A 23,850-nucleotide genomic window follows, 5' to 3' on the forward strand; every position below is an offset into this window, starting at 1 on the left:
GCGACAGCGGCAGCTACGGCAGCGGCGGCAGCTGAGCATTGCTGGCCGTACAGGCTGTTAAGCTGGCTGGCTTGCGTTCCGAGGGGATATGCGTTTTTTGGCGGATGGCTGTGATGGACGGTGCGGGGTTGCCAGCTAGCTAGCTAGCTAGCTAGCTAGGCATGGTGATGGATGGCGCGAGCATGTGTTAGCGGCAGCTGCAAGCGGGGCGGCTGCAGCATGGGCGTCGCTGCGTAGACGGCGCGTGTGTGCATGTGCGTGTGTGCGCGGGGCGTGGGCGCCCGAGGTGCAGCGCGGAGGCCGCAGACGCGGGAGGGACAGGCGCACTGCGCGGGCGGAGTTCGCTGGAGCGCGGCCTGAGTGTCTTTGCGGGCGCGGGGCGTGGTTGTGGCGCACTGCTGTGGGTTGTGGATACGGTAGCACACGTGTAGCGGCGTGGGGCACCCGCAGGCGCCATTCGGATGTGAGGGCGGCTGCGGGTGCCGCCTGCTGGGGTGTTGTGCACAGGCTTATCTCTTCAGATCGTGTGTGTGTGTCTGTGTGCGTGTGTGTTTGTGTGCGTGTGCGTGTGTGTGTGTGTGTGTGTGTGTGTGTGTGTTTGTAGGCTGCTTGATGAGTAGGGTGTGGAACTGCTGTTCGCTGAGCTGCGTGCAAGCGAGGTTGCAACGTGGCGGCTTGGACTGGATTGAGGGGGGCCGATTTGTAGGCATTGCTCTCCCGACATAGACTGTAGACATTAGATAAGCAGCGCGTGGCTACAGGGTAGGAGGTAGAAGTGAGCGACCATGATGTGTAACCTCTCCTTGAGAGCGTTCATGCCTTCAAAGCTTCGTAGCCCACCAGGGTCGTGTAGCGCGTCGTCTACATCCCACGCTAGCGTTCGTGCCTTTCAAAGCCGCCACTCACCAGGGGCCAGGGGTGTCCCCGGCCCATGGAAGCAAAGTGCACGCGGCCAGGGCGCCAGGAGGAACGTGCGGAGCGGTCAGAAAAAGGCGGCCTAGATGGTGGACGAGAGGGTGTCGGCATGCGGCGCCCTCGGCCGCGAATACATGGTTTGCTGGTCCGGCCGCATTTCGCAAAGTACTCACTTCGGATACATCAACCACACGCACTACACACGCGCACTTCACCTGATCGGCGACGCCCTTTCCCTGAAGTTGCACTACAGTGCAGCTGACCTTTCGTTCCCTCTCGCTCGTTCGCGCCCTGTAATGTCCATGACATACGCCTAGCTGTTCTTACTACATCCTTTAGGAGCGGTCTTCCTTTTGAAGACTGACAGCCGGTGCCGAGATGCTCACCATGCGCACCCGCCTCTTCGGCAATACTCGCAATAGCCATGGGTGCTTCACAGTCTCACATATGCTAGCTGTCAGCAAGGGACCGCGGCCGGCGGGCGCGCTGCTGCCCAAGACGGCCGGCCCCAGCAGCTCGGTCCCCAGGCCCTCCCAACGGGCCGGCTCGGCGGTAGCAGTGCTCGGCGGCGGTAGCGAGCTCTTCCTCGTCCCCGTCGCTTCTCGGCAGCTGGTGCAGGCGGCTGCTGCCGGGGGCGGCGCAGCGGGTGGCGAGGGTGGCTGGGGTCGCAGCGGCGGGCTAGGAGGCGGGCATGCCGGGCGTGACAGCAGCGGCCGGGGCCGGGGCCGGGGCCAGGGCCAGGACTCCACCCCCAATGACGGAACGCTGGAGGAGCTGCAAGCGGCCGTGACTGACCAGCTGCCGGGCTGGGTGGAGCGGCATGACACAGCCGCCATCAGCAACGCATTCCGGAAGGCAGTGCAGGTGGGCGTGGGGTGGGGCTGGTGTGGAGGTAGGGCTGGAGGGGGGGTGGGGAGGGGGGAGTCCGGAGCCCAAGGAAACCCCAACAGAGGCGGTGCTAGGTGAGAGGTGATGGTATGCCAGGGTTTGCCCTCGGGTTGGCGCTGATGCGCGTGCTGAAAACGTGTGGCGCCTCCGATGCTCCCCTCTACTTCGGCACCCGTTCTATCACTGCCGTAACATCAGTTACCCGCCGGCATACGTGTCGTCTCTATTTGCAGCTTCGCTCGGGCGACGGAGGCGCCGCCACGGCAGCACGTATCCGCTCCGGCATCATTGCAGGTCTTGCGGCCGGCTACCTGCGGCTCGTGCCGCGCATTCGGAAGGCAATTGAATGCCGCATACCGCTGTGGGCTATGGCCAAAGCTGGGATCAGCGGCAAGGGCAAGGAGGCAGAGCTAACAGCGGCGCTGCTGCAGCGGCTGGTGACGGATTCGCGGCTGCTGGGGGCGGCAACTCCCATGGACCTTTGTCTTGTGCTTTACGCGCTGGGCAAGCTGCGAGAGGATTGGCAGCATACCGGGGAAGGGTGGCAGCCATGCGTCCGGTTGCTGGCGGAAGCGATGAAAGGCAGGCTCGCAGCGGCAGTCGGGCACGGCTTCAACGCGCAGGACGTGTCCAACGCCCTGTGGGCGTGCGCCAAGCTGGGGTATGCGGACGCGGACCTGCTGCAGCGTCTGGCGGAGGCGGGCGCGGCAGTGGCAAAGACTATGATCCCACAGGACCTCAGCAACATTCTCTGGGCACTCAAAGCCCTGGGGTGCACGGGACCAGCGTACCAGCCGGCGGTTGGGGCGCTGTGCGAGGAGGCGCTGCGGCGGCTTCGGACACCGAAGGAAGCTGAAGCGTTCAGGCCACAGCATCTGTCCAACATCCTGCTGGCGCTGGAGGGGCTGCAGCTGGGAGGCAAGCAGGCAGAGCTGCTGGCCGCGGTGGCAACAGAGGACTTGCGGCGGGGGTTCTCCGGGTACAATGATCAAGACCTGACCAACTCAGCTTGGGCTCTGGCAAAAATGGAGTTTGGTGTGGGCCCGGAGGCACCGGAGGAACAGCGGAAGTGGATATCAGCCGCGGTCGACGCAGCAAAGCGGCGCGGCCGGGATGGGGTCATGGCCGGCGCCACGCCGCAGGCGTGGTCCAACCTGCTGTACGCGCTGGCCTTGGTGCGCCACCAGCCACCGCCTGCACTGCTTGACGCAGGCGCGGCAGCGGCCATACTGAAAAGTGGCAATGGCCAGGACTGCGCATCTGTACTGTACGCGCTGGCGGTGCTGCGGCTGCGCCACGGCGAACTGGAGGCGGCGGTGTGCGGCCGGCTGGGCGCGCTGCTGAAGCGCGACAAGCAGGCAGTGAACCACCAGTGCATAGCAACCAGCCTTTGGGGCATTGCGGTGCCCGGGGGCCCACTGTCTGCTGGCATGCAGCAGCTAGCAGTCGAGGTGGCTCGCGACGCAGCAGGCCGTTGGGAGGAGTTCACGGCAACTGAGGACCTGGCTCAGATGTGGCAGGCGCAGCAGGAGCTGGGCGGCGAAGTGGCGGCGGCCCTGGGGAGCAACGGCAAGCTGCAGGCGGCTATGGATGCGGTGGTGGCCGCGCGGCGGGACAACAGCAAGCCCCTGCCGGATGACCACAAGCAGCTCCTTGCAGCATTGCGGCGGCTTGAGCAGCACGGCGGCGGGGCGACGGCAGGAGGCCTTGCACTTGAGTCCGTGCAAACGGGCGTTGTCATGAGCGGTGTGTTGGCGCCATTGGATGCGGTGGTGCGGCTGAGTGACGGGCGGCAGGTGGCGTTGGAGCTGGTTGGGGCAGTACGCTTCCTCTCCAACCGAAGGCGTGACCCTGCCGCTGTGAACGGCAGTACGGCCATGCGTCATCGGCACGTACGGCGCGAGTACGGGGAGGGCGGCGTTCTAATGGTGCCGTACTGGGAGTGGGAGAGCCTCACGAGCCCTGAGGAGCAGGAGGCCTACCTGCTGCGCCGGCTGCAGGCGCTGCTGCTTGCTACGGCTCAGCGGGCAGTGGGAACGCCAACCCGCACCACGGCCGGTGACGCTGCGAGCCCCACCAGCAAGAGCAGCAGCTGTGGCAGCCCCCAGCTGCTTGCGCGGCCGCCACGGCGCGTGCCATAATGATTGAGGGCACCAGCAGCAGCAGCAGCAGCTGCTGCCCCCCATGCGCGGTTGCCAGACGCTAACGACGAGGAAGTACTTGGTGAAATATGGAGCGGGTTTTACTACGGTAATGGCCAGTGAGTTAGAAGGTTGCAGGTTGGCCGCCGGTTGGACAGGTGCTTTTGAGCGGACAGGTGCTGTCCAACTAAGGTGTGAGCCAGGCGTGCACATTGTGGAACCCCAAGTGTGGGCCTGCGGTGGAACAGGTTGGCGTGAAGCATCCGCAGGCGCCATTCGGATGTGAGGGCAGCTGCGAGTGCCGCCTGCTGGTATGTTGTGCACAGGCCTATCCCTGACGCTGCACATCGTGTGTATGTGCCTGTGTGTTTGCTTGTAGGCTGCTTGATAAGTTCGGTGTGGAACTGCTCTAAGCTGAGCTGCGTGCAAGCGAGGGCGTGACGCGATGTGCATGCTTGGACCAGGTTGGGATGTTGAGGGGTTGGTAGGCATCGCTCTCCCGTGCAGGCATCGCTCTATCTCCCGCGTATGTAGACTAAGCGTTAGGTTGGCGGCGCGTGGCTACAGGTAGGGTAGGAGGTAGGAAAGTAGGAGTGAGCGGCCACGACGTGTAACGGCTGTAACCTTTCCTTGCAATTGTTCGTGCCTTTGAAGCTTGAAGCCCTTCCAGGGCCGCATAGCGCGCCGCCAGAACCCCAATACATACCCCACGCCCGCTATCGCCTGGCCGGGCGCCCGGAGCGTGAGGAATGCGCATCAGCAAACTTCCAGCCAGCCAGCAGCTCATCGGTACAATCAATCCGGCGTTCGCATATCCGCGCACTCCTGCCCTGCCGTTGCAAATTGTTTGCCAGCTGCTTGGGTTTGGGAATCAGCTGCTGTCCCATCGATCACGCATACCCCACGCCCGCTACCCGGTGCACTGCACTGCCTAGCTGCAGCGCTGCACGCGCCCATAAGCTGCGCGTGATCTGACGCCGCTTAATGGGTGCGGTGCTTTCCAAGACTTGGTCTAGCAGGTGCTACGCTGCTTCCGACACGGCCCGACACTGTACTGCTGGCGGGCCGCTTTACCCATGCAGCTTGCACACGTCACCGATGCAGGCAGCAGAGAACAACTAGAGACGCGATCCCGAATACAGGCATATCTTTGTATCTAAACTTCTGTCGCACAACGTCTGATTTGTAGTTTCACGCAAAGGAAAAGCGCAAAGCTCTAGATTCCAGTATTTCTCACTCCCCAGTCCTTCCGACACCAGGCAAAGCATCATGTCTGCCCTTCGCTGCGGCATGGCTGCGCCTAGCACCGCTCAATTGATGAACCGGAACGCTCCTCGGAGAAGTAAGCTGGGATGCCTGCGCTGGGCGAAAGCTGGCACGGAATGAGCTTCGCATCGGTACTTTAACCATGTTGGTATATACTGCAGGCGTTGTCCCGCGTGCCGCGGCTCCCGATGCCAAGGCCCCGGTAAGTGCCGGGGTAGCGGGGGAGCACATTCAGACCTTCGCAGCGCCCAGCTCCGAGCCAGCTAGCCTCTACGTCCTTTACGGACATGCAGTCTTATAGTAACGCGACCTGCTACTCGCAACCTGCGTGCCGTTGACGTCTGGGGCAGCACGCGTGCGATCCCCTCTCCCGACGGTTCACGATTGTCCGCGGTCTGCCATCGCTGCCGGTTGCTGCGCAGGCTATGGCCTCCACCGAGCTCACCTACAACCGGCTGCTGCTGACTATCTTGGATGCTAACCCCTACCTCAGCGACGGTTCCCGCACGGTGCGTGCGTATCCAAAGGATGTTTGGGGCCGTCGCCAGGCCTATGGCCTAGCCTGTGCACACCGAGGGGAAGCATTTCCTTGGATAGGCTTCCGTCGCACCCCCTCGAATCTTGCTTATTGCCTTGTGGTTCTCGACGCGGCCAGTCATCTACCGACCAGCAGCGGAGGCAGCGAATCCCGGACGCCCAGCTGTAACCCCGGAAATCGAATCTTCTGGAACCCTCGCACAGGCTGTTGCGACCGCCGCGCACATGGCCAAGACGTACAGCAGCAAGGTGACGGTGCTGGTGGTAGACGAGCCAGGTGTGTGGGGCGGATAGGGGCGGAGGGGGCGCGAGGTGCAGGAGGAGGGGGCGGGGCAGCCGCTGTCTGTGGCTTCGCTTCGGGGTTGAAAGGGAGGAGGGTGAATGCGCACACGCGTCATTGCCCCTCGTGTCAGTCACGTGCTAACCGAGCTCAACGACCACGTCGTTGTAATTTGTAACCCCTCAAGGCTGCCTACGGTCTACCACAACTTCAAAGTTAACTGTGCATGTGAACCCCGCCCACCCATGCGGCACACACGGCCGCCCTGCAGGCACGGACAACACTGACCCCGCCAAGCGGATAGAGAGCATCACTTGGCACCTCAAGGTGGGTGGCTGGGGGGGGGGTTAACGTCGGACCAATCCCGTAAGGAAACAGTCGCGGGGGGGAGGGGTTATGTTCCCGGGCCCAATGATAAATTTCCATCATCATCAGAAAGCCCACTCAGTCGCGAAAGTGCAAGACAAGCGCGCCGGTAGTAACCTTCAGGCTTGTTCATGTGGTCGTGGCCGTCGGAGGGCCGTAGCACAGGTCCCGCCACGCGCCGGCTCTGCACATTGCCACCCACGTGTGGGCACTCGCCACGCGCTGCACATGCGCACAACACACACGAACACATACCAAACACGCGCACAAGGCCAGAAGCGCGCCAGCATATAAGGATTTGCTTTTGTCCGACATATTGAATGTTGACATGTCTGATGACAGGACCGCGGCTGCGATAACTTCGATGTGGTGGAGAAGGCCACCACCTCGCCCGCCTCCGTGCTGGTCGGTGAGTGAGGCGCAGCGAGTGGGGATTTTTATGCCTGGGCCCAACGAGGTACATCCTCATGGTCAAGGAATGGGGCACGTCATGGCAACTTCATGATCTGATCACGTTGCGTTCTCCATGAACGGCTGCCCCTGATGTATTGCTGTCCCTGGCTGCGCCTTCACATCTAAACCAATCATGAATGCGATCCCCCCCAATAGGATTGGTTCAGAGTCAACCCCCGCCATAAGAACACAACCCCCGCCCGCGTGCAGGCGACATGGCCGACGAGATCGGCGCGGACATGGTGGTGCTGTCCAGCGAGGCCGTGCACGCCAAGCACGTGGATGCCAACCAGGTGAGAGGCGGCGTGGGAGGGGAGGGGTGGTGGAGGCGGCGTGGTGGAGCAGGGTGTGTGTGTGGAGGCGGCGTGGGAGGGGGTGGTGGAGCAGAGGGGGTGTGTGGAGGCGGCGTGGGAGGGGGTGGTGGAGGGGATGGTGGAGGCGGCGTGGGAGGGGGTGTGTGGAGGCGGCGTGGGAGGGGGTGGTGGAGGGGGTGGTGGAGGCGGCCTGGGGAGTGGGAAACGGCCTGGGGAGTAGGAGGCGGCCTGGGGAGTGGGAGGCGGCGTGGGAGGGGGAGGCGGCGTGGGAGGGGGAGGCGGCGTGGGAGGGGGTGGTGGAGGCGGCCTCGGGAGTGGGAGGCGGCCTGGGGAGTAGAAGGTGACCTGGGGAGGGGGTAGCCATCCATGGGATGGTGTGTATCAAATAGGGGGGGGATGGAGGGGGGGAGGGGAGGGGCAGGACAGTAGGTGAGAGGCGCCGCGGCGTGGAAGGCGGCGTGGCTTGGGAGGCGGCGTGGGGAGTGGTGCAGGTGGAGGGAAGGGGCAGGCGGCCGGGTGTGCCGCGCGATGCGCTGCGTGCCGCGCGGATGCTCGCATGCGCATTCAAGGAGCTGGGGAGGTGGAGGAGCTGGGGAGGGGCACGGGGCCCACGTGTGCGTGGTGATGGTTGGGGCGATAAGGCCCACATGCACGCGTGCCGTGAATGTACGCATGTTGTACAACACCGTACGCTCCGGTGTTCTTTACACACCGCCTTGACTCTGCTGCCTTGAGTAGTAGTGCCCCTAAGTAGTGCCCCTCCTCTCCTGATGACGCCCCGTCGGGCTGTCCCCTTGCGCCTCCCCTTCCCACCCTCCTGTCCTGACCCCGCACCCGCACCCCCATACACGTGGCCCCCCTACACGCAGTTGGCGGAGTTCGTGTCGTGCCCGGTGCTGCTGCTGCCATGATTGAACACGTTTAGGCGGGCGTGGAGGAGCATGCAGGCGGCGAAGCGTGGCGGACGAGGTGGGCAGAGCGGGAGCAGGCGTCGAGAATTGAGTCGGCGTGATGAGTTGCATCGTTTTGAGTTGGATGGGGCTTGGGCTCCAATTGTCGCTTTCTTCACCGGGCGTGTGCGCGCATAGCAAGTTGAAGGAAGAGGTGGGGTCATTGCGGAGACTGTAGCAGAGGCTGTGCTGTGGTAGAGGTTGTGAGAGGGGCTGTGGCTTGTAGGTCTTTGGCGGGTGTCGACACGTCGGCAGACACAGACACAGACGACGCGCTGGTCTCTAGGGCGCGTGCGGAGGCCTTGGGCTTGCCATTATTGTGAGCAGCAGGTGTGTGAGGTGAGGTGGTTTGTGCGTAGGATGGCAATGAGGTGACGTATGCGGGGGGGGGACTGCGGAGTGCGGAGGCGGGCGGCGGCCCCGATTCCTGCTTGCATACAGGAGCGGTCGTTTGGCTGGGGTCACCTCGGGAGTATACCGCGGTGTAACAAGAGGATTGTCACCTAGATTGGCAAGGGAGCGAATGACTCGCGCACCTCTACCTCACCTCCGCACGGGCCTATAATCAGCCTGCACGTTCCCCACACACCCTCAGCCTTCCCGCACACGTCTCACTCACACGCCAAGCCAAGTAGCCAACGCCCCAAGCCCAAGCCCTGCTTCCACAAACACCCGCACCCACGCGCCGCCCCCAGATAGAGCGGAGGATCTGGAACCAGAAGCTGCCCTGGCTCCCCTGTTAATGCTGGTGCGGCTGTGGCCGTGGCTGCTGTTGGGCTGTGCCTGCTCGGACGATGGCGTCCCACGGGGCTGTCGCGAACGTCCGCAATGAGGAATGAGCGGCACTGACAGACGGGGGCACCATCGGGGCTGTCGGCCGGGAGCAAAGGTCGCATGCTGCCGAGCCGAACAGCGAATTCAATCTCACGGCTGTATTCGTCAGCTTGTATATCGCTAAACAAAACAAAATACCCGTTCACCCTTGTTAATCCGTAACAGATAGAGATGACATGCACGCTTCGCTTCCCCGCGCACCGAACTGGCCCGTTGTTCCTTTAGTCCGATCATTGTGCCTACTACAGTGTATAGTATCAGATAGCGCTTGAATAGCGCGAGGAACTGTGGGCCCCTGCCAGAGACTGAAATGTTACAGTTCGCGCGCGGCAGCGCCGCAGCGAGTGGACATGGCTTAGGCAGTAGCTATACTAGTGCTCCAGTATCAGCACACACGGGGCTGACTCTGCGGCCATGTGGCATACCGCTGACCCAGCCTCGCGCCGCCGGGCGCCTCCACCCCTCGGCGACCGCCGGCGGTGTGGCCCGCGGCCTGGCGTGCAGCTCCGCAACCAGCGGCCCGGTGGCGGCAGTGCTCAGCGGCGGCGGCCCCTGCCTTGCCACCGCCGCCCCGGCTGTCACAGGGGCTGGCGGCGGTCTGCGGCAGCTACTGCCGCTAGCCGCCTGGGCCCGTCAAGCCGCACCAGCGCCCGCCACTGCCGCACCTGCAGCAGCCGGGGCGCGCAGCTGTCTGCTGCAGCCGGGGCGGCGCGCGCAGCAGCAGGTGCTGGTGGCTGTGGGGAGGTACGGCAGTGGCGGCATCATTGACAGGAGCAGTGGCAGGAGCAGTGACAGCAGCAGTAGCAGTGACGGTGGGGGAAGGGCAGGCAGGGGCAGGGCAGGCGGAGGCCGCTGGGCCGGCGGCAGGACGGGCGGTGCCGGTGGCAGGAGTAGCGGTGCCGGCGGCGTCAGGGCGCGTGACCCCGCGGATGACATGACCGTGTGTCGGACTCTGGAGGACCTGCAAGCAGTCATTGATCAGCGGTTGGCGGTGTGGTGCGAGCGGCAAGACGTAATGACCATGTCAGCTGCCTTCAACCTGTGTGGCAAGGTGAGGGGTTGGGCAAGTCGTGCTAACTAGCGGGCAATGACAGGAGGAGGGGCAGAGGCAAGCGTCGGGCTTGCCTGCAAGCACGTGCGGGCCTTTCTGATCGCATTGCGAGGACTGACAACGCCAACAACACACGCACCTCCTTAGCACGTAGCATAGCTCACACGGTAGTGCTTAGGGACGCGTTGCGCAATGACGGTGGGGCTGCTTTAAGCTTGCTTCTTGCCGCTTAATTGAGTGATCGGTGCATCGTCTTTTTCCCACCGCCCCCCCCCTCCCCTGCAGTTGGAGTCAGCACGCGCCGGCGGGCCGGCCGCCACAGCCGCGGCCCGTGCCGGCATCATGGCTACCCTTGCGCCTGCTCTCCTTCCGCTCGTGCCGCGCATCCGCAATCCGGCCAGCTGCAGCCTTCCGCTGTGGGCGCTGGCAAAGGCCGGGGCTGCCAGCGACGGGCGTGTGGAGTCACAGGTGGCGCCGGCGCTGCTGCAGCGGCTGGTGGATCCAGTGTTGCTGGATAGTGCAACTCCTCAGAACCTGGCAAACGCGCTGTATGCCCTGGGCAAGCTGCGGGAGGACCAGCAGCAGCGGGGCTCGGGCTGGGACCCCACCTCATCGCCGCATCTGATCGCACTGGCGGGCGCAGTGGCCTCGCGGCTGCGTGCGGCGAGGGGGCACGGCTTCAATGCCCAGGGTGTTTCTAACACCCTGTGGGCGTGCGCCAAGCTGGGGTACCGCGACTCAGACCTTTTGCGGCCGTTGGCGGAGGCGACTGCAGCCCTTGTCCTGGACATGAATGCGCAGGAATTATCCAACAGCCTGTGGGCGCTAGAGGTCCTTGGCTACACCGGACCGGCGTTTCGGGCAGTGCTCGAGGCGATGTGCGGTGCGGCGCTGCGGCGGCTCCGGACACCGAAGGGAGCTGAAGCGTTCAAGCCGCAGGAGCTGTCCAACATCCTGCTGGCGCTGGAGGGGCTGCAGCTGGGAGGCAAGCAGTCCGAGCTGCTTGCGGCTGCTGTGGCTGCAGAGGCCATGCGGCGGGGCTTTGCCGGCTTTAACCCGCAGCACCTCAGCAACTCGGCGTGGGCCCTGGCCAAGATGGGGTATGGGGCCGGTGCAACGTCGCAAGCCATGAAGCAGAGCCCCTGGTACGCGGCTGTGACGGCCGCAGCTCAGCGGCCCGGGGTCATGGCCGGCGCCAAGCCGCAGGCCTGGGCCAACCTGCTGTACGCGCTTGCGTTGGTGCGCCACCAGCCGCCGCCAGCGCTGCTAGACGCAGGCGCCGCGGCGGCGATGCAGCGAGGCGATGCACAGGCATGTGCAAACACGCTGTGGGCGCTGGCGGTGCTGCATCTGTGTCACGCCGGCTTGGAGGCGGCGGTGTGCGGCCGGCTGGGTGAGCTGCTGCGGCAAGGCCCGGAGTCGCTTATTGCACAGGAGCTTTGCAATAGCTTGTGGGCGCTGGCGGTGCTGGCAGGCGGCGATGGCCCTGCTAGCCCGGCTGCAGCTGCGCTGGCCCCAGCGCTTGCCCGTGAGGCCGTGCGGCGCCGTGAGGAGCGTAATGGAGAATACTTGTGTCAGCTCTGGCAGGCGCGACAGGAGTTGGGCGGCGAGGTGGCGGAGGCGCTTGCCCGCAGCCCCGACCTGCTAGCCGCGATTGAGGCGGCGGTAGCTGCCAAACGGGCGACTGAGTCGACGACCAGCCGTACGCAGGAGCATGTGGCAGAGGCGCTTCGACGACTGCTGCAGAAGGGCCGCCTGCCCATCGTTTTGGTGCAGACAGAGGTGGTGGCGGAGGGCGTGCTAGGACGTGCGGATATTGTGGCGGACTGGAGCGATGGGCGCAGAGTGGCCATTGAGGTAGACGGGCCGGACCACTTTCTCACCAACCGCAAGGACGACCCGTCCGCGGTTGTCGGGTCCACGGCCCTGCGTAACCGGCAGCTGCGGCGGGCGTTTGGGGAGGGCGGGCTGCTATGTGTGCCGTACTGGGAGTGGTACGGCCGGAAGACTTCCTCCGCTCAGGAGGCCTACCTGCTGCAGCAGCTGCAGGATCTGCTATCGGGCGCTTCGTCAGGAGCAGCGGCAGGGGAAGGCAGCGCCGCCGCCCGTCGCCGCAAGCAGCAGCGGACGACTCGGCCGCAGCTGGACACTGCCGGCATCACCACCAGCACCACCACCAGCACCACCACCACCGCTGGCAGCAGCCAGAAAAGACGCATCCTCGTTGTCCGCAGGACGGCGCGAAAGCAGGACCTGCAGCACGACGCCACCTGCGACGCACCGTCAGCCTCAGGTGCGGGTCCGGCGGAGGCGGTGGCGGAGGTTGCGACAAGTGGCGGCCCTCGGCCTGCCACCGCGGGTGCCGACGTGGCACCTGCTCCTAGGCAGCAACAGCGACAGCAGCAACCGTCGAGGCCGGAGCCGGAAGCTGTGGCCGCTGCTGTGGGCAGACGCCGCAGGCCTGCTGCGAAGGAGCCGCGGCCACAGCAGCAGCAGGAACGGCCGCCGCCGCGGAACACAAGGAAGCGAGCGGCCTTTGCAAACGCACACGCGGCTGCGGCTGCTGCTGCGGCTGCTGCTTAGCACGCCCCCATGGGTGGATGTGCACGGGCGGCTGGCGCGGCGTCGCGCCCGTGTGGGTTCATGCTGGGGGGATGGGGGATGGGGGATGGGTTTGGTGGCCCGGGTAGGGCGCTGTGGAAGCGGCTGCGGCTGTGGCACCTTTCTGCTGCCTACCTGCCTGCATGGGGCAGCGGCCGGGCGGCCGGGCGCCTGGGCAGGGCGTGCACGCGCGAACAGCATCATCGTCATCATTGTGGGGGTAACAATGGGCTGGAGGCAACTGTAGCATGAAGTCCGTCCGCATCAATTACCCTTCCAACCATCCTGCCCTGACCCCGCACCTACCCGCACCCTCACGCATGCGGGCCCCCTACGCACAGTTGGCGGAGTTTGTGTCATGCCCGGTGCTGCTGCTGCCATGAACAAACACGTGGAGACGGGCGTGGAGGAGCATGCAGGCGGCGGAGCGTGGCCGACGAGGCGGGCAGAGTGTGGCGAAGCGTGGCCGACGACGAGGCGGGGAGCAGGCGTTGAGAATTGAGTCGGCGTGATGACTTGCATCGTTTTGAGTTGGGTGGGGCTTGGGCTCCAGTTGTCGCTTTCTTCACCGGGCGTGTGTGCGCATAGCAAGTTGAAGGAAGAACGAGGTGTGGTCATTGCGGAGACTGTAGCAGAGCCTGTGGTGTGATAGAGGTTGTGAGAGGGGCTGTGGCTTGTGGGGTTTTGGCGGGTGTCGACACGTCGGCAGACACAGACACAGACGACGCTCTGGTCTCTAGGGCGCGTGCGGAGGCCTTGGGCTTGCCATATTTGTGAGCAGGTGTGTGAGGTGAGGTGGTTTGGGCGTAGGGTGACAATGAGGTGACGTATGCGGGGGGGGACTGCGGAGGCGGGCGGTGGCCTCGATGCCTGCTTGCATACAGGAGCGGTCGTTTGGCGCTGGGGCCACCTACCGTGGTGTAATAAGAGGATTGTCACCTAGATTGGCAAGGGATCGAATGACTCGCGCACCTCTACCTCACCTCTGCAGTCTGCACGGGCCTATAATCAGCCTGCACGTTCCCCACACACCCTCAGCCTTCCCGCATACGTCTCACTCACGCGCCAAGCCAAGTAGCCAACGCCCCAAGCCCAAGCCCTGCTTCCACAAACACCCGCACCCACGCGCCGCCCCCAGATAGAGCGGAGGATCTGGAACCAGAAGCTGCCCTGGCTCCCCTGTTTATGCTGGTGCGGCTGTGGCCGTGGCTGCTGTTGGGCTGTTGTCTGCTCGGACGAGGGCGTCCCTCGGGGCTGTCGCGAACGTCCGCAATGAGGAATGAGCGGCACTGACAGACAGGGGCACCATCGGGGCTGTCGGCCGGGAGCAAGGTCGCATTGCTGGCGAGCCGAACAGCGAATTCAATCTCACGGCTGTATTCGTCAGCTCGTACATCGCTAAACAAAACAAAATACCCGTTCACCCTTGTTAATCCGTAACAGATAGAGTTGATGTCATGCACGCTTCGCTTCCCCGCGCACCGAACTGGCCCGTTGTTCCTTTAGTCCGATCATTGTGACTACTACAGTGTATAGTATCAGATAGCACTTGATTAGCGCGAGGAACTGTGGGCCCCTGCCAGAGACTGTAATGTTACAGTTCGCACGCGCCAGCGCCGCAGCGAGTGGACATGGCTTAGGCAGTAGCTATACTAGTGCTCCAGCATCAGCACACACGGGGCTTACTCTGCGGCCATGCGGCATACCGCTGACCCAGCCTCGCGCCTCTCGGACCGCCGGGGGCCTCCACCCCTCGGCGACCGCCGGCGGTGTGGCCCGCGGCCTGGCGTGCAGCTCCGCAACCAGCGGCCCGGCGGCGGCAGTGCTCAGCGGCTGCGGCCCCCGCCTTGCCGCCGCCGCACCTGCTGCCACAGGGGCTGGCGGCGGTCTGCGGCAGCTACTGCCGCTAGCCGCCTGGGCCCGTCAAGCCGCACCAGCGCCCGCCGCCGTCGCACCTGCAGCAGCCGGGGCGCGCAGCTGTCTCCTGCAGCCGGGGCGACGCGCGCAGCAGCAGGTGCTGGCGGCTGCGGGGAGGTACGGCAGTGGCGGCATCATTGACAGGAGCAGTGGCATGAGCAGCAGCAGCAGCAGCAGCAGCAGCAGCAGCAGCAGCAGCAGCGGACGTGACGACATCAGCGGCAGCCGCAGTAGCAGTGACGGTGGGGGAAAGGCAGGCAGGGGCAGGGCAGGCGGAGGCCGCTGGAACGGCGGCCGGCGTGGCAGTGGCAGGAGTAGCGGTGGCGGCGGCGGCAGGGCGCGTGACTCCGCGGATGACATGACCATGTGTCGGACCCTGGAGGAGCTGCAAGCAATCATTGATCAGCGGCTGGCGGTGTGGTCAGTGCGGCAAGACGTGAGCACCATGTCAGCTGCCTTCAACCTGTGTGGCAAGGTGAGAGGTTAGGCTAGGCGTCCTGTCTAGCGGGCATCAACAGTAGGAGGAGCAGGGGCAGGGGTCGGGCTTGCCTGCAAGCACGTGCGGGCCTTCATGATCGCAGTGCGAGGACTGGCAACGCCAACAACACATGCACCTCCTTAGCACGTAGCATAGCGGTAGTGCTTAGGGACGCGCTGCATGATGACGGTGGGGCTGATCCAAGCTTGCATCTGTCCGCCCCATCGAGTGATCGGGGCATCGTCCTTTCCCACCGGCCCCCTCCCTCCCCTGCAGCTGGAGTCAGCACGTGCCGGCGGGCCGGCCGCCACAGCCGCGGCCCGCGCCGGCATCATGGCGGCCCTTGCGCCTGCTCTCCTTCCGCTCGTGCCGCGCATCCGCCAGCCGGCCGGCTGCAGCATACCACTGTGGGCACTGGCAAAGGCCGGGGCTGCTAGCGACGGGCGTGTGGAGTCACAGCTGGCGCCGGCGCTGCTGCAGCGGCTGGTGGATCCAGTGTTGCTGAAGACTGCAACTCCTCAGAACCTGGCAAACGCGCTGTATGCCCTGGGCAAGCTGCGGGAGGACCAGCAGCAGCGGGGCTCGGGCTGGGACCCCACCTCATCGCCGCATCTGATCGCACTGGCGGGCGCTGTTGCCTCGCGGCTGCGTGCGGCGAGGGGGCACGGCTTTGAGCCGCAACATGTTTCCAACAGCTTGTGGGCGTGCGCCAAGCTGGGGTACCGAGACTCAGACCTTCTGTTGCCGCTGGCGGAGGCGACTGCAGCCCTTGCCCGGGACATGAATGCGCAAGGTCTGGTCAACAGCCTGTGGGCCCTAGAGGTCCTTGGCTGCACCGGACCGGCGTTTCGGGCAGTGCTAGAGGCGCTGTGTGGTGTGGCTCTGCGGCAGCTGCGAACACCGAAGGGAGCTGAATTGTTCAAGCCGCAGGAGTTGTCCAACATCCTACTGGCGCTGGAGGGGCTGCAGCTGGGAGGCAAGCAGTCTGAGCGGCTGGCGGCTGCAGTAGCAGCAGAGGGCGTGTGGCGGGGCTTCGCAGGCTTTACACCACAGGATCTCAGCAACTCGGCGTGGGCCCTGGCCAAGATGGGGTATGGGGCCGGTGCAACGTCGCAAGCCATTGAGCAGTGCCCCTGGTACGCGGCCGCGGTGGCAGCAGCTCAGCGGCCCGGGGTCATGGCCAGCGCGAAGCCGCAGGCTTGGGCCAACCTGCTGTACGCGCTTGCGTTGGTGCGCCACCAGCCGCCGCCCGCGCTGCTTGACGCAGGCGCCGCGGTGGCGATGCATCGAGGCAATGCACAGGAGTGTGCAAACACGCTATGGGCGCTGGCGGTGCTGCAGCTGCGGCATGCCGGCTTGGAGGCGGCGGTGTGCGGCCGGCTGGGCGAGCTGCTGCGGCAAGGCCCGGAGTCGCTTATTGCACAGGAGCTTTGCAATAGCTTGTGGGCGCTGGCGGTGCTGGCAGGCGGCGGCGGCCCTGCTAGCCCGGCTGCAGCCACGCTGGCCTCGGCGCTTGCTCGTGAGGCCGCGCGGCGTCGTGAGGAGTTTCAGACCGAGGCGCTAAGTCAGCTCTGGCAGGCGCGACAGGAGTTGGGCGGTGAGGTGGCGGAGGCTCTTGCCCGCAGCCCCGACCTGAATGCCGCGATGGAGACGGCGGTAGCTGCCGAATGGGCGACTGAGTCAAACACCAGCAGACTGCAGGAGCAGGTGGCGGAGGCGCTTCAGCGACTGCTGCAGAAGGGTCGCCTGCCCATCGTTTCGGTGCGGACGGAGGTGGTGGTGGAGGGCGTGCTGGGACGTGCGGATATGGTGGCGGACTGGAGCGATGGGCGCAGAGTGGCCGTTGAGGTGGACGGGCCGGACCACTTCCTCACCAACCGCAAGGACGACCCATCCGCGGTAGACGGTTCCACGGCGCTGCGCAACCGGCAGCTGCGGCGGGCGTTCGGCGAGGGACGCCTGTTGTATGTGCCGTACTGGGAGTGGGACATTCGGAAGACGCCTACCGCTAAGGAGGCCTACCTGCTGCAGCGGCTGCAGGATCTGCTATCGGGCGCTTCGTCAGATACAGCGGCAGGGAAAGGCAACGCCGCCGCCCCTCGCCGCCAGCAGCAGCGGACGACTCAGCCGCAGCCAGACACTGCCGGCACCACCACCACCGCCAGCACCACCGCCAGCAGCAGCCAGAAACGACGCATCCTCGTTGTCCGCAGAAAGGCTCCAAAGCAGGACCTGCAGCACGACGCCACCTGCGACGCACCGTCAGCCTCAGGTGCGGGTCCGGCGGAGGCGGTGGCGGAGGTTGCGACAAGCGGCGGCCTTCGGCCTGCCGCCGCGGGTGCCGACGTGGCATCTGCTCCTAGGCAGCAGCAGCGACAGCGACAGCTGCAGCAGCCGTCGAGGCCGGAGCCGGAAGCTGTGGCCGTTGCTGTGGGCAGCTGTAGCAGGCCTGCTGCAAACGAGCCGCGGCCACAGCAGCAGACACGGCCGCCGCCGCGGAACACAAGGAAGCGAGCGGCCTCTGCAAACGCACACGCGGCTGCGGCTGCTGCTGCGGCTGCTGCTTAGCAAGCCCGCATGGGTGGATGTGCACGGGCGGCTGGCGCGGCGTCCCACCCGTGTGGGTTCATGCTAAGGGGGTGGGTGATGGGTTTGGTGGGCCCGGGTAGGGCGCTGTGGAAGCGGCTGCGGCTGTGGCGCCTCTCTGCCTGTCTGCCTGCCTGCCTGCCTGCCTGAATGGGGCAGTGGCCGGGCTGCCGGGCGCCTGGGCAGGGCGTGCACGCACGGACAGGCGCATCAGCATCGTGGGGGTAACAATGGGCTGGAGGCAACTGTAGCATAACGTCCATCCGCATCAATTACCCTTCCAACCATCCTGTCCTGACCCGCCACCCGCGCCCCCTTACACGTGGCCCCCCTACACGCAGTTGGCGGAGTTCGTGTCGTGCCCGGTGCTGCTGCTGCCATGAACAAACACGTGGAGGCGGGCGTGGATGGAGGAGCATGCAGGTGGCAAAGCATAGCCAACGAGGCGGACAGAGGGGGAGCAGGCGTTGAGAATTGAATCGGCGTGATGACTTGCATCGTTTTGAGTTGGATGGGGCGTGGGCCCCAATTGTCGCTTGATGAACCGGGCGTGTGCGCGCATAGCAAGTTGAAGGAAGGGGTTGGTCATTGCGGAGACTGTAGCAAAGGCTGTGCTGTGGTAGAGGTTGTGAGAGGGGCTGTGGCTTGTGGGTCTTTGGCAGGTGTCAACACGTCGGCAGACACAGACACAGACGACGCACTGGTCTGTAGGGCGCGTGCGGAGGCCTTGGGCTTGCCATAATTGTGAGCAGGTGTGTGAGGTGAGGTGGTTTGTGCGTAGGATGGCAATGAGGTGACGTATGCGGGGGGGGACTGTGGAGGCGAGCGGCGGCCTCGATGCCTGCTTGCACACAGGAGCGGTCGTTTGGCGGGGTACCTACCGATGTGTAACAAGAGGATTGTCACCTAGATTGGCAAGGGAGCGAATGACTCGCGCACCTCTACCTCACCTCCGCACGGGCCTATAATCAGCCTGCACGTTCCCCACACACCCTCAGCCTTCCCGCATACGTCTCACTCACGCGCCAAGCCAAGTAGCCAACGCCCCAAGCCCAAGCCCTGCTTCCACAAACACCCGCACCCACGCGCCGCCCCCAGATAGAGCGGAGGATCTGGAACCAGAAGCTGCCCTGGCTCCCCTGTTAATGCTGGTGCGGCTGTGGCCGTGGCTGCTGTTGGGCTGTGCCTGCTCGGACGATGGCGTCCCACGGGGCTGTCGCGAACGTCCGCAATGAGGAATGAGCGGCACTGACAGACGGGGGCACCATCGGGGCTGTCGGCCGGGAGCAAAGGTCGCATGCTGCCGAGCCGAACAGCGAATTCAATCTCACGGCTGTATTCGTCAGCTTGTATATCGCTAAACAAAACAAAATACCCGTTCACCCTCGTTAATCCGTAACAGATAGAGTTGATGTCATGCACGCTTCGCTTCCCCGCACACCGAACTGGCCCGTTGTTCCTTTAGTCCGATCATTGTGTCTACTACAGTGTATAGTATCAGATAGCACTTGAATAGCGCGAGGAACTGTGGGCCCCTGCCAGAGACTAAAATGTTACAGTTCGCGCGCGGCAGCGCCGCAGCGAGTAGACATGGCTTAGGCAGTAGCCATACTAGTGCTCCAGTATCAGCACGCACGGGGCTAACTCTGCGGCCATGCGGCATACCGCGGACCCAGCCTCGCGCCGCCGGGCGCCTCCACCCCCCGGCGACCGCCGGCGGTGTGGCCCGCGGCCTGGCGTGCAGCTCCGCAACCAGCGGCCCGGCGGCGGCAGTGCTCAGCGGCGGCGGCCCCTGCCTTGCCACCGCCGCCTCGGCTGTCACAGGGGCTGGCGGCGGTCTGTGGCAGCTACTGCCGCTAGCCGCCTGGGCCCGTCAAGCCGCACCAGCGCCCGCCACTGCCGCACCTGCAGCAGCCGGGGCGCGCAGCTGTCTCCTGCAGCCGGGGCGGCGCGCGCAGCAGCAGGTGCTGGCGGCTGTGGGGAGGTACGGCAGTGGCGGCATCATTGACAGGAGCAGTGGCATGAGCAGCAGCAGCAGCAGCAGCAGCAGCAGCAGCAGCAGCGGACGTGACGACATCAGCGGCAGCCGCAGTAGCAGTGACGGTGGGGGAAAGGCAGGCAGGGGCAGGGCAGGCGGAGGCCGCTGGAACGGTGGCCGGCGTGGCAGTGGCAGGAGTAGCGGTGGCGGCGGCGGCAGGGCGCGTGACTCCGCGGATGACATGACCATGTGTCGGACTCTGGAGGAGCTGCAAGCAATCAGTGATCAGCGGCTGGCGGTGTGGTCAGTGCGGCAAGACGTGAGCACCATGTCAGCTGCCTTCAACCTGTGTGGCAAGGTGAGAGGTTGGACTAGCTAGCGGGCAATAAAAGAGGAGGGGCAGGGGCAGGGGTCGGGCTTGCCTGCAAGCACGTGCGGGCCTTCCTGCATTGCAGTGCCAGGACTGGCAACGCCAACAACACATGCACCTCCTTAGCACGTAGCATAGCGGTAGTGCTTAGGGACGCGCTGCATGATGACGGTGGGGCTGATCCAAGCTTGCATCTGTCCGCCCCATCGAGTGATCGGGACATCGACCTTTCCCACCGGCCCCCTCCCTCCCCTGCAGCTGGAGTCAGCACGTGCCGGCGGGCCGGCCGCCACAGCCGCGGCCCGCGCCGGCATCATGGCGGCCCTTGCGCCTGCTCTCCTTCCGCTCGTGCCGCGCATCCGCCAGCCGGCCGGCTGCAGCATACCACTGTGGGCACTGGCAAAGGCCGGGGCTGCCAGCGACGGGCGTGTGGAGTCACAGCTGGCGCCGGCGCTGCTGCAGCGGCTGGTGGACCCAGTGTTGCTGGACAGTGCCACTCCTCAGAACCTGGCAAACGCGCTGTATGCCCTGGGCAAGCTGCGGGAGGACCAGCAGCAGCGGGGCTCGGGCTGGGACCCCACCTCATCATCGCCGCATCTGAACGCACTGACAGGCGCTGTGGCCTCGCGGCTGCGTGCGGCGAGGGGGCACGGCTTCAATGCCCAGGACGTGTCTAACAGCCTGTGGGCGTGCGCCAAGCTGGGGTACCGAGACTCAGACCTTCTGTTGCCGCTGGCGGAGGCGACTGCAGCCCTTGCCCGGGACATGAATGCGCAAGGTCTGGTCAACAGCCTGTGGGCCCTAGAGGTCCTTGGCTGCAGCGGACCGGCGTTTCGGGCAGTGCTAGAGGCGCTGTGTGGTGCGGCTCTGCGGCAGCTGCGAACACCGAAGGGAGCTGAATTGTTCAAGCCGCAGGAGTTGTCCAACATCCTACTGGCGCTGGAGGGGCTGCAGCTGGGAAGCAAGCAGTCTGAGCGGCTGGCGGCTGCAGTAGCAGCAGAGGGCGTATGGCGGGGCTTTGCCGGCTTTACACCACAGGAGCTCAGCAACTCGGCGTGGGCCCTGGCCAAGATGGGGTATGGGGCCGATGCAACGTCGCAAGCCATTGAGCAGAGCCCCTGGTACGCGGCTGTGGCGGCCGCAGCTCAGCGGCCCGGGGTCATGGCCGGCGCCAAGCCGCAGGCCTGGGCCAACCTGCTGTACGCGCTTGCGTTGGTGCGCCACCAGCCGCCACCCGCGCTGCTTGACGCAGGCGCCGTGGCGGCGATGCAGCGAGGCAATGCACAGGAGTGTGCAAACACGCTATGGGCGCTGGCGGTGCTGCAGCTGCGGCATGCCGGCTTGGAGGCGGCGGTGTGCGGCCGGCTGGGTGAGCTGCTGCGGCAAGGCCCGGAGTCGCTTATTGCACAGGAGCTTTGCAATAGCTTGTGGGCGCTGGCGGTGCTGGCAGGCGGCGGTGTCCCTGCTAGCCCGGCTGCAGCTGCGCTGGCCCTGGCGCTGGCCTATGAAGCCGTGCGGCGCCGTGAGGAGGTTCAGACCGAGGAGCTATTTCAGCTCTGGCAGGCGCAACAGGAGTTGGGCGGCGAGGTGGCGGAGGCGCTTGCCCGCAGCCCCGACCTGCTAGCCGCGATGGAGGCGGCGGTAGCTACACAACGGGCGACGGTGTCGACCACCAGCAGTACGCAGGAGCAGGTGGCAGAGGCGCTTCAACGACTACTGCAGAAGGGTCGCCTGCCCATCGGTTCGGTGCAGACGGAGGTTGTGGTGGAGGGCGTGCTGGGGCGTGTGGATATTGTGGCGGACTGGAGCGACGGGCGGAGAGTGGCCATTGAGGTGGACGGGCCGGACCACTTCCTCACCAACCGCAAGGACAACCCGTCCGCGGTAGACGGTTCCACGGCGCTGCGCAACCGGCAGCTACGGCGGACGCTAGGAGAGCGCGGCCTGGTGTGTGCGCCGTACTGGGAGTGGTACAGTCTGAGGACGCCTTCCGCTCAGGAGGCCTACCTGCTGCGGCGACTGCAGGATCTGCTATCGGGCGCTCCTTCAGGAGCAGCAGCAGGAGGGGAAGGCAGCGCGGCCGCCCCTCGCCGCAAGCAGCAGCGGACGACTCGGCCGCAGCCGGACACTGCCGGCACCACCACCACCGCCACCACCACCGCCAGCAGCAGCCAGAAAAGACGCATCCTCGTTGTCCGCAGGACGGCGCCAAAGCAGGACCTGCAGCACGACGCCACCTGCGACGCACCGTCAGCCTCAGGTGCGGGTCCGGCGGAGGCGGTGGCGGAGGTTGCGACAAGTGGCGGCCTTCGGCCTGCCGCCGCGGGTGCCGACGTGGCATCTGCTCCTGGGCGGCAACAGCGACAGCGGCAGCGGCAACAGCAACCGTCGATGCCGGAGCCGGAAGCTATGGCCGCTGCTGTGGGCAGACGCCGCAGGCCTGCTGCAAACGAGCCGCGGCCACAGCAGCAGCAGACACGGCCGCCGCCGCAGAACACAAGGAAGCGAGCGGCCTCTGCAAACGCACACGCGGCTGCGGCTGCTGCTGCGGCTGCTGCTTAGCAAGCCCGCATGGGTGGATGTGCAAGGGCGGCTGGCGCGGCGTCCCACCCGTGTGGGTTCATGCTAGGGTGATGGGTGATGGGTTTGGTGGGCCCGGGTAGGGCACTGTGGAAGCGGCTGCGGCTGTGGCGCCTCTCTGCCTGTCTGCCTGCCTACCTGCCTGCATGGGGCGGTGGCCGGGCGGCCGGGCGCCTGGGCAGGGCGTGCACGCGCGAACAGCATCATCATCATTATTGTGTTGGGTAACAATGGGCTGGAGGCAACTGTAGCATGAAGTCCATCCGCATCAGTTACCCTTCCAACCATCCTGCCCTGAACCCGCACCTACCCGCACCCCCATACACGTGGCCCCCCTACACGCAGTTGGCGGAGTTTGTGTCGTGCCCGGTGCTGCTGCTGCTGCCATGAACAAACACGTGGAGGCGGGCGCGTGGAGGAGCGACCGGGCAGAGTGTGGCGAAGCGTAGCCGACGACGAGGCGGGTGGAGGAGGAGCAGGCGCTGCGGGCCTTGGGCGAGGAAGCTTGTGAAATGATTGGGTTGAGGCGTGGGCTTGCCACTATTGTGAGGTATGAGGTGAGGTGGTTTGGGCGAGGATGACAAGTAGGTGACGGATGCGGGAGGTTGCGGCCTCAACCGACACGCCTGCTGGCACACACAGGAGCGGTCGTTAGTTGGCTGGGGTCACCTACCGTAGGCACACTGGGGGCACACTGGCATGCACACGCACACACTGCGCCGAGGTTGCGTCACTGGCTTCGTGAACTGTGTCAGTGTAGGTCCCTCTTGTAACCACGAATGCAATCCAGGCTGCATCTCACGACGACAGCAGCACAGGACGAACGAAGCGGGAGGCGGGCCGCCGGTGCCTGGCAGGAGCGGTCGCTGGGGGCGCGGTAGGCGGCACACCACACAAGGTCACCGTAAGCGGCACCTGGCACAGCACCTCAAGTGCACACAGCGGCATCTGGTGACATAGGGCACACCAGCATGCCAGCCATCGGGCACGCACGGGCCCTCCCCAGTAGTAGCAAGGCAAAGCCAAGACAATTAAGTGGGGTTGGTGTGACTTTGAGTGTAGGAGAAGATCTAGGCGTCGTGTCATAGCATGGCGATGAATGAAGGCATTGAATTCATCTTTGTGCTTGAAAGCAGCGTCAGTGTCCGGCCTAGTGTTCATGCTCCCTCGTCAATTCCCCTATGACCACATAATCCTGTCCAGTGCGCAGGAGGCGCAGGGGGACGCAGCTCGGCGGCACAGTTGGAGATCGGGAGAGAGGAAACTGGGTTCGTGCCATACATATGGTCAGGGCGGAATGAAGTAAGGCTAGAGCTGCCGCAGTCGTCATAGGGCGTTCAACGCA

At 65.2% G+C, this 23,850-nt stretch overlaps 6 protein-coding genes across 6 annotated transcripts in view; all 6 read left to right on the forward strand.

Annotated features, from left to right (window-relative positions):
- The window catches only part of CHLRE_15g638500v5 (uncharacterized protein), a 5,461-nt gene extending 4,653 nt beyond the window's left edge, over window positions 1–808 (forward strand). The window contains exon 7 of the mRNA XM_043070587.1: window positions 1–808. This exon is cut by the window's left edge and continues 155 nt beyond it. The gene's annotated coding sequence lies outside the window, so the exon portion shown is untranslated.
- Window positions 809–1,090: 282 nt separating this feature from the next.
- CHLRE_15g638450v5 (uncharacterized protein) lies at window positions 1,091–4,579 on the forward strand. Its single transcript, XM_043070586.1, has 2 exons — window positions 1,091–1,779; window positions 2,037–4,579. The coding sequence occupies exons 1-2, from the start codon at window positions 1,363–1,365 to the stop codon at window positions 3,942–3,944; spliced, it is 2,325 nt and encodes a 774-aa protein (XP_042916503.1). The 5' UTR covers window positions 1,091–1,362; the 3' UTR covers window positions 3,945–4,579.
- Window positions 4,580–5,110: 531 nt separating this feature from the next.
- CHLRE_15g638400v5 (uncharacterized protein) lies at window positions 5,111–8,614 on the forward strand. The gene is made up of 8 exons (XM_043070584.1): window positions 5,111–5,286; window positions 5,372–5,412; window positions 5,633–5,719; window positions 5,952–6,024; window positions 6,299–6,354; window positions 6,736–6,802; window positions 7,057–7,139; window positions 8,030–8,614. The coding sequence occupies exons 1-8, from the start codon at window positions 5,214–5,216 to the stop codon at window positions 8,069–8,071; spliced, it is 522 nt and encodes a 173-aa protein (XP_042916504.1). The 5' UTR covers window positions 5,111–5,213; the 3' UTR covers window positions 8,072–8,614.
- Window positions 8,615–8,660: 46 nt separating this feature from the next.
- CHLRE_15g638401v5 (uncharacterized protein) lies at window positions 8,661–13,532 on the forward strand. Its single transcript, XM_043070585.1, has 3 exons — window positions 8,661–9,995; window positions 10,281–12,630; window positions 12,938–13,532. The coding sequence occupies exons 1-2, from the start codon at window positions 9,255–9,257 to the stop codon at window positions 12,576–12,578; spliced, it is 3,039 nt and encodes a 1,012-aa protein (XP_042916505.1). The 5' UTR covers window positions 8,661–9,254; the 3' UTR covers window positions 12,579–12,630; window positions 12,938–13,532.
- Window positions 13,533–13,580: 48 nt separating this feature from the next.
- On the forward strand, window positions 13,581–18,480 carry CHLRE_15g638300v5 (uncharacterized protein). The gene is made up of 3 exons (XM_043070581.1): window positions 13,581–14,988; window positions 15,268–17,611; window positions 17,919–18,480. Exons 1-2 carry the CDS (start codon window positions 14,188–14,190, stop codon window positions 17,557–17,559), a joined length of 3,093 nt encoding a protein of 1,030 aa, XP_042916506.1. The 5' UTR covers window positions 13,581–14,187; the 3' UTR covers window positions 17,560–17,611; window positions 17,919–18,480.
- A 490-nt stretch (window positions 18,481–18,970) lies between these two features.
- On the forward strand, window positions 18,971–23,822 carry CHLRE_15g638303v5 (uncharacterized protein). The gene is made up of 4 exons (XM_043070582.1): window positions 18,971–19,289; window positions 19,402–19,913; window positions 20,184–22,539; window positions 22,851–23,822. Exons 1-3 carry the CDS (start codon window positions 19,232–19,234, stop codon window positions 22,485–22,487), a joined length of 2,874 nt encoding a protein of 957 aa, XP_042916507.1. The 5' UTR covers window positions 18,971–19,231; the 3' UTR covers window positions 22,488–22,539; window positions 22,851–23,822.
- Window positions 23,823–23,850: the final 28 nt, after the last annotated feature.

The sequence above is a fragment of the Chlamydomonas reinhardtii genome, chromosome 15, assembly GCF_000002595.2.
Source record: "Chlamydomonas reinhardtii strain CC-503 cw92 mt+ chromosome 15, whole genome shotgun sequence".
Lineage (NCBI taxonomy): Eukaryota > Viridiplantae > Chlorophyta > Chlorophyceae > Chlamydomonadales > Chlamydomonadaceae > Chlamydomonas > Chlamydomonas reinhardtii.

What these genes read in the sequence shown, in the direction of transcription:
- CHLRE_15g638303v5 (XM_043070582.1), top strand. Translation starts at nt 19,232, where the DNA reads ATGCGGCATACCGCGGACCCAGCCTCGCGCCGCCGGGCGCCTCCACCC. An exon ending in GCCTCCACCCCCCGGCGACC is followed by an intron (nt 19,290 to 19,401) that starts GCCGGCGGTGTG and finishes CGGCTGTCACAG; the next exon opens with GGGCTGGCGGCGGTCTGTGG. An exon ending in CCTTCAACCTGTGTGGCAAG is followed by an intron (nt 19,914 to 20,183) that starts GTGAGAGGTTGG and finishes CCTCCCCTGCAG; the next exon opens with CTGGAGTCAGCACGTGCCGG.
- CHLRE_15g638450v5 (XM_043070586.1), top strand. Translation starts at nt 1,363, where the DNA reads ATGCTAGCTGTCAGCAAGGGACCGCGGCCGGCGGGCGCGCTGCTGCCC. An exon ending in CATTCCGGAAGGCAGTGCAG is followed by an intron (nt 1,780 to 2,036) that starts GTGGGCGTGGGG and finishes CTCTATTTGCAG; the next exon opens with CTTCGCTCGGGCGACGGAGG.
- CHLRE_15g638300v5 (XM_043070581.1), top strand. Translation starts at nt 14,188, where the DNA reads ATGTTACAGTTCGCACGCGCCAGCGCCGCAGCGAGTGGACATGGCTTA. An exon ending in CCTTCAACCTGTGTGGCAAG is followed by an intron (nt 14,989 to 15,267) that starts GTGAGAGGTTAG and finishes CCTCCCCTGCAG; the next exon opens with CTGGAGTCAGCACGTGCCGG.
- CHLRE_15g638400v5 (XM_043070584.1), top strand. Translation starts at nt 5,214, where the DNA reads ATGTCTGCCCTTCGCTGCGGCATGGCTGCGCCTAGCACCGCTCAATTG. An exon ending in TCAGCGACGGTTCCCGCACG is followed by an intron (nt 5,720 to 5,951) that starts GTGCGTGCGTAT and finishes ACCCTCGCACAG; the next exon opens with GCTGTTGCGACCGCCGCGCA. An exon ending in GCTGGTGGTAGACGAGCCAG is followed by an intron (nt 6,025 to 6,298) that starts GTGTGTGGGGCG and finishes GCCGCCCTGCAG; the next exon opens with GCACGGACAACACTGACCCC.
- CHLRE_15g638401v5 (XM_043070585.1), top strand. Translation starts at nt 9,255, where the DNA reads ATGTTACAGTTCGCGCGCGGCAGCGCCGCAGCGAGTGGACATGGCTTA. An exon ending in CCTTCAACCTGTGTGGCAAG is followed by an intron (nt 9,996 to 10,280) that starts GTGAGGGGTTGG and finishes CCTCCCCTGCAG; the next exon opens with TTGGAGTCAGCACGCGCCGG.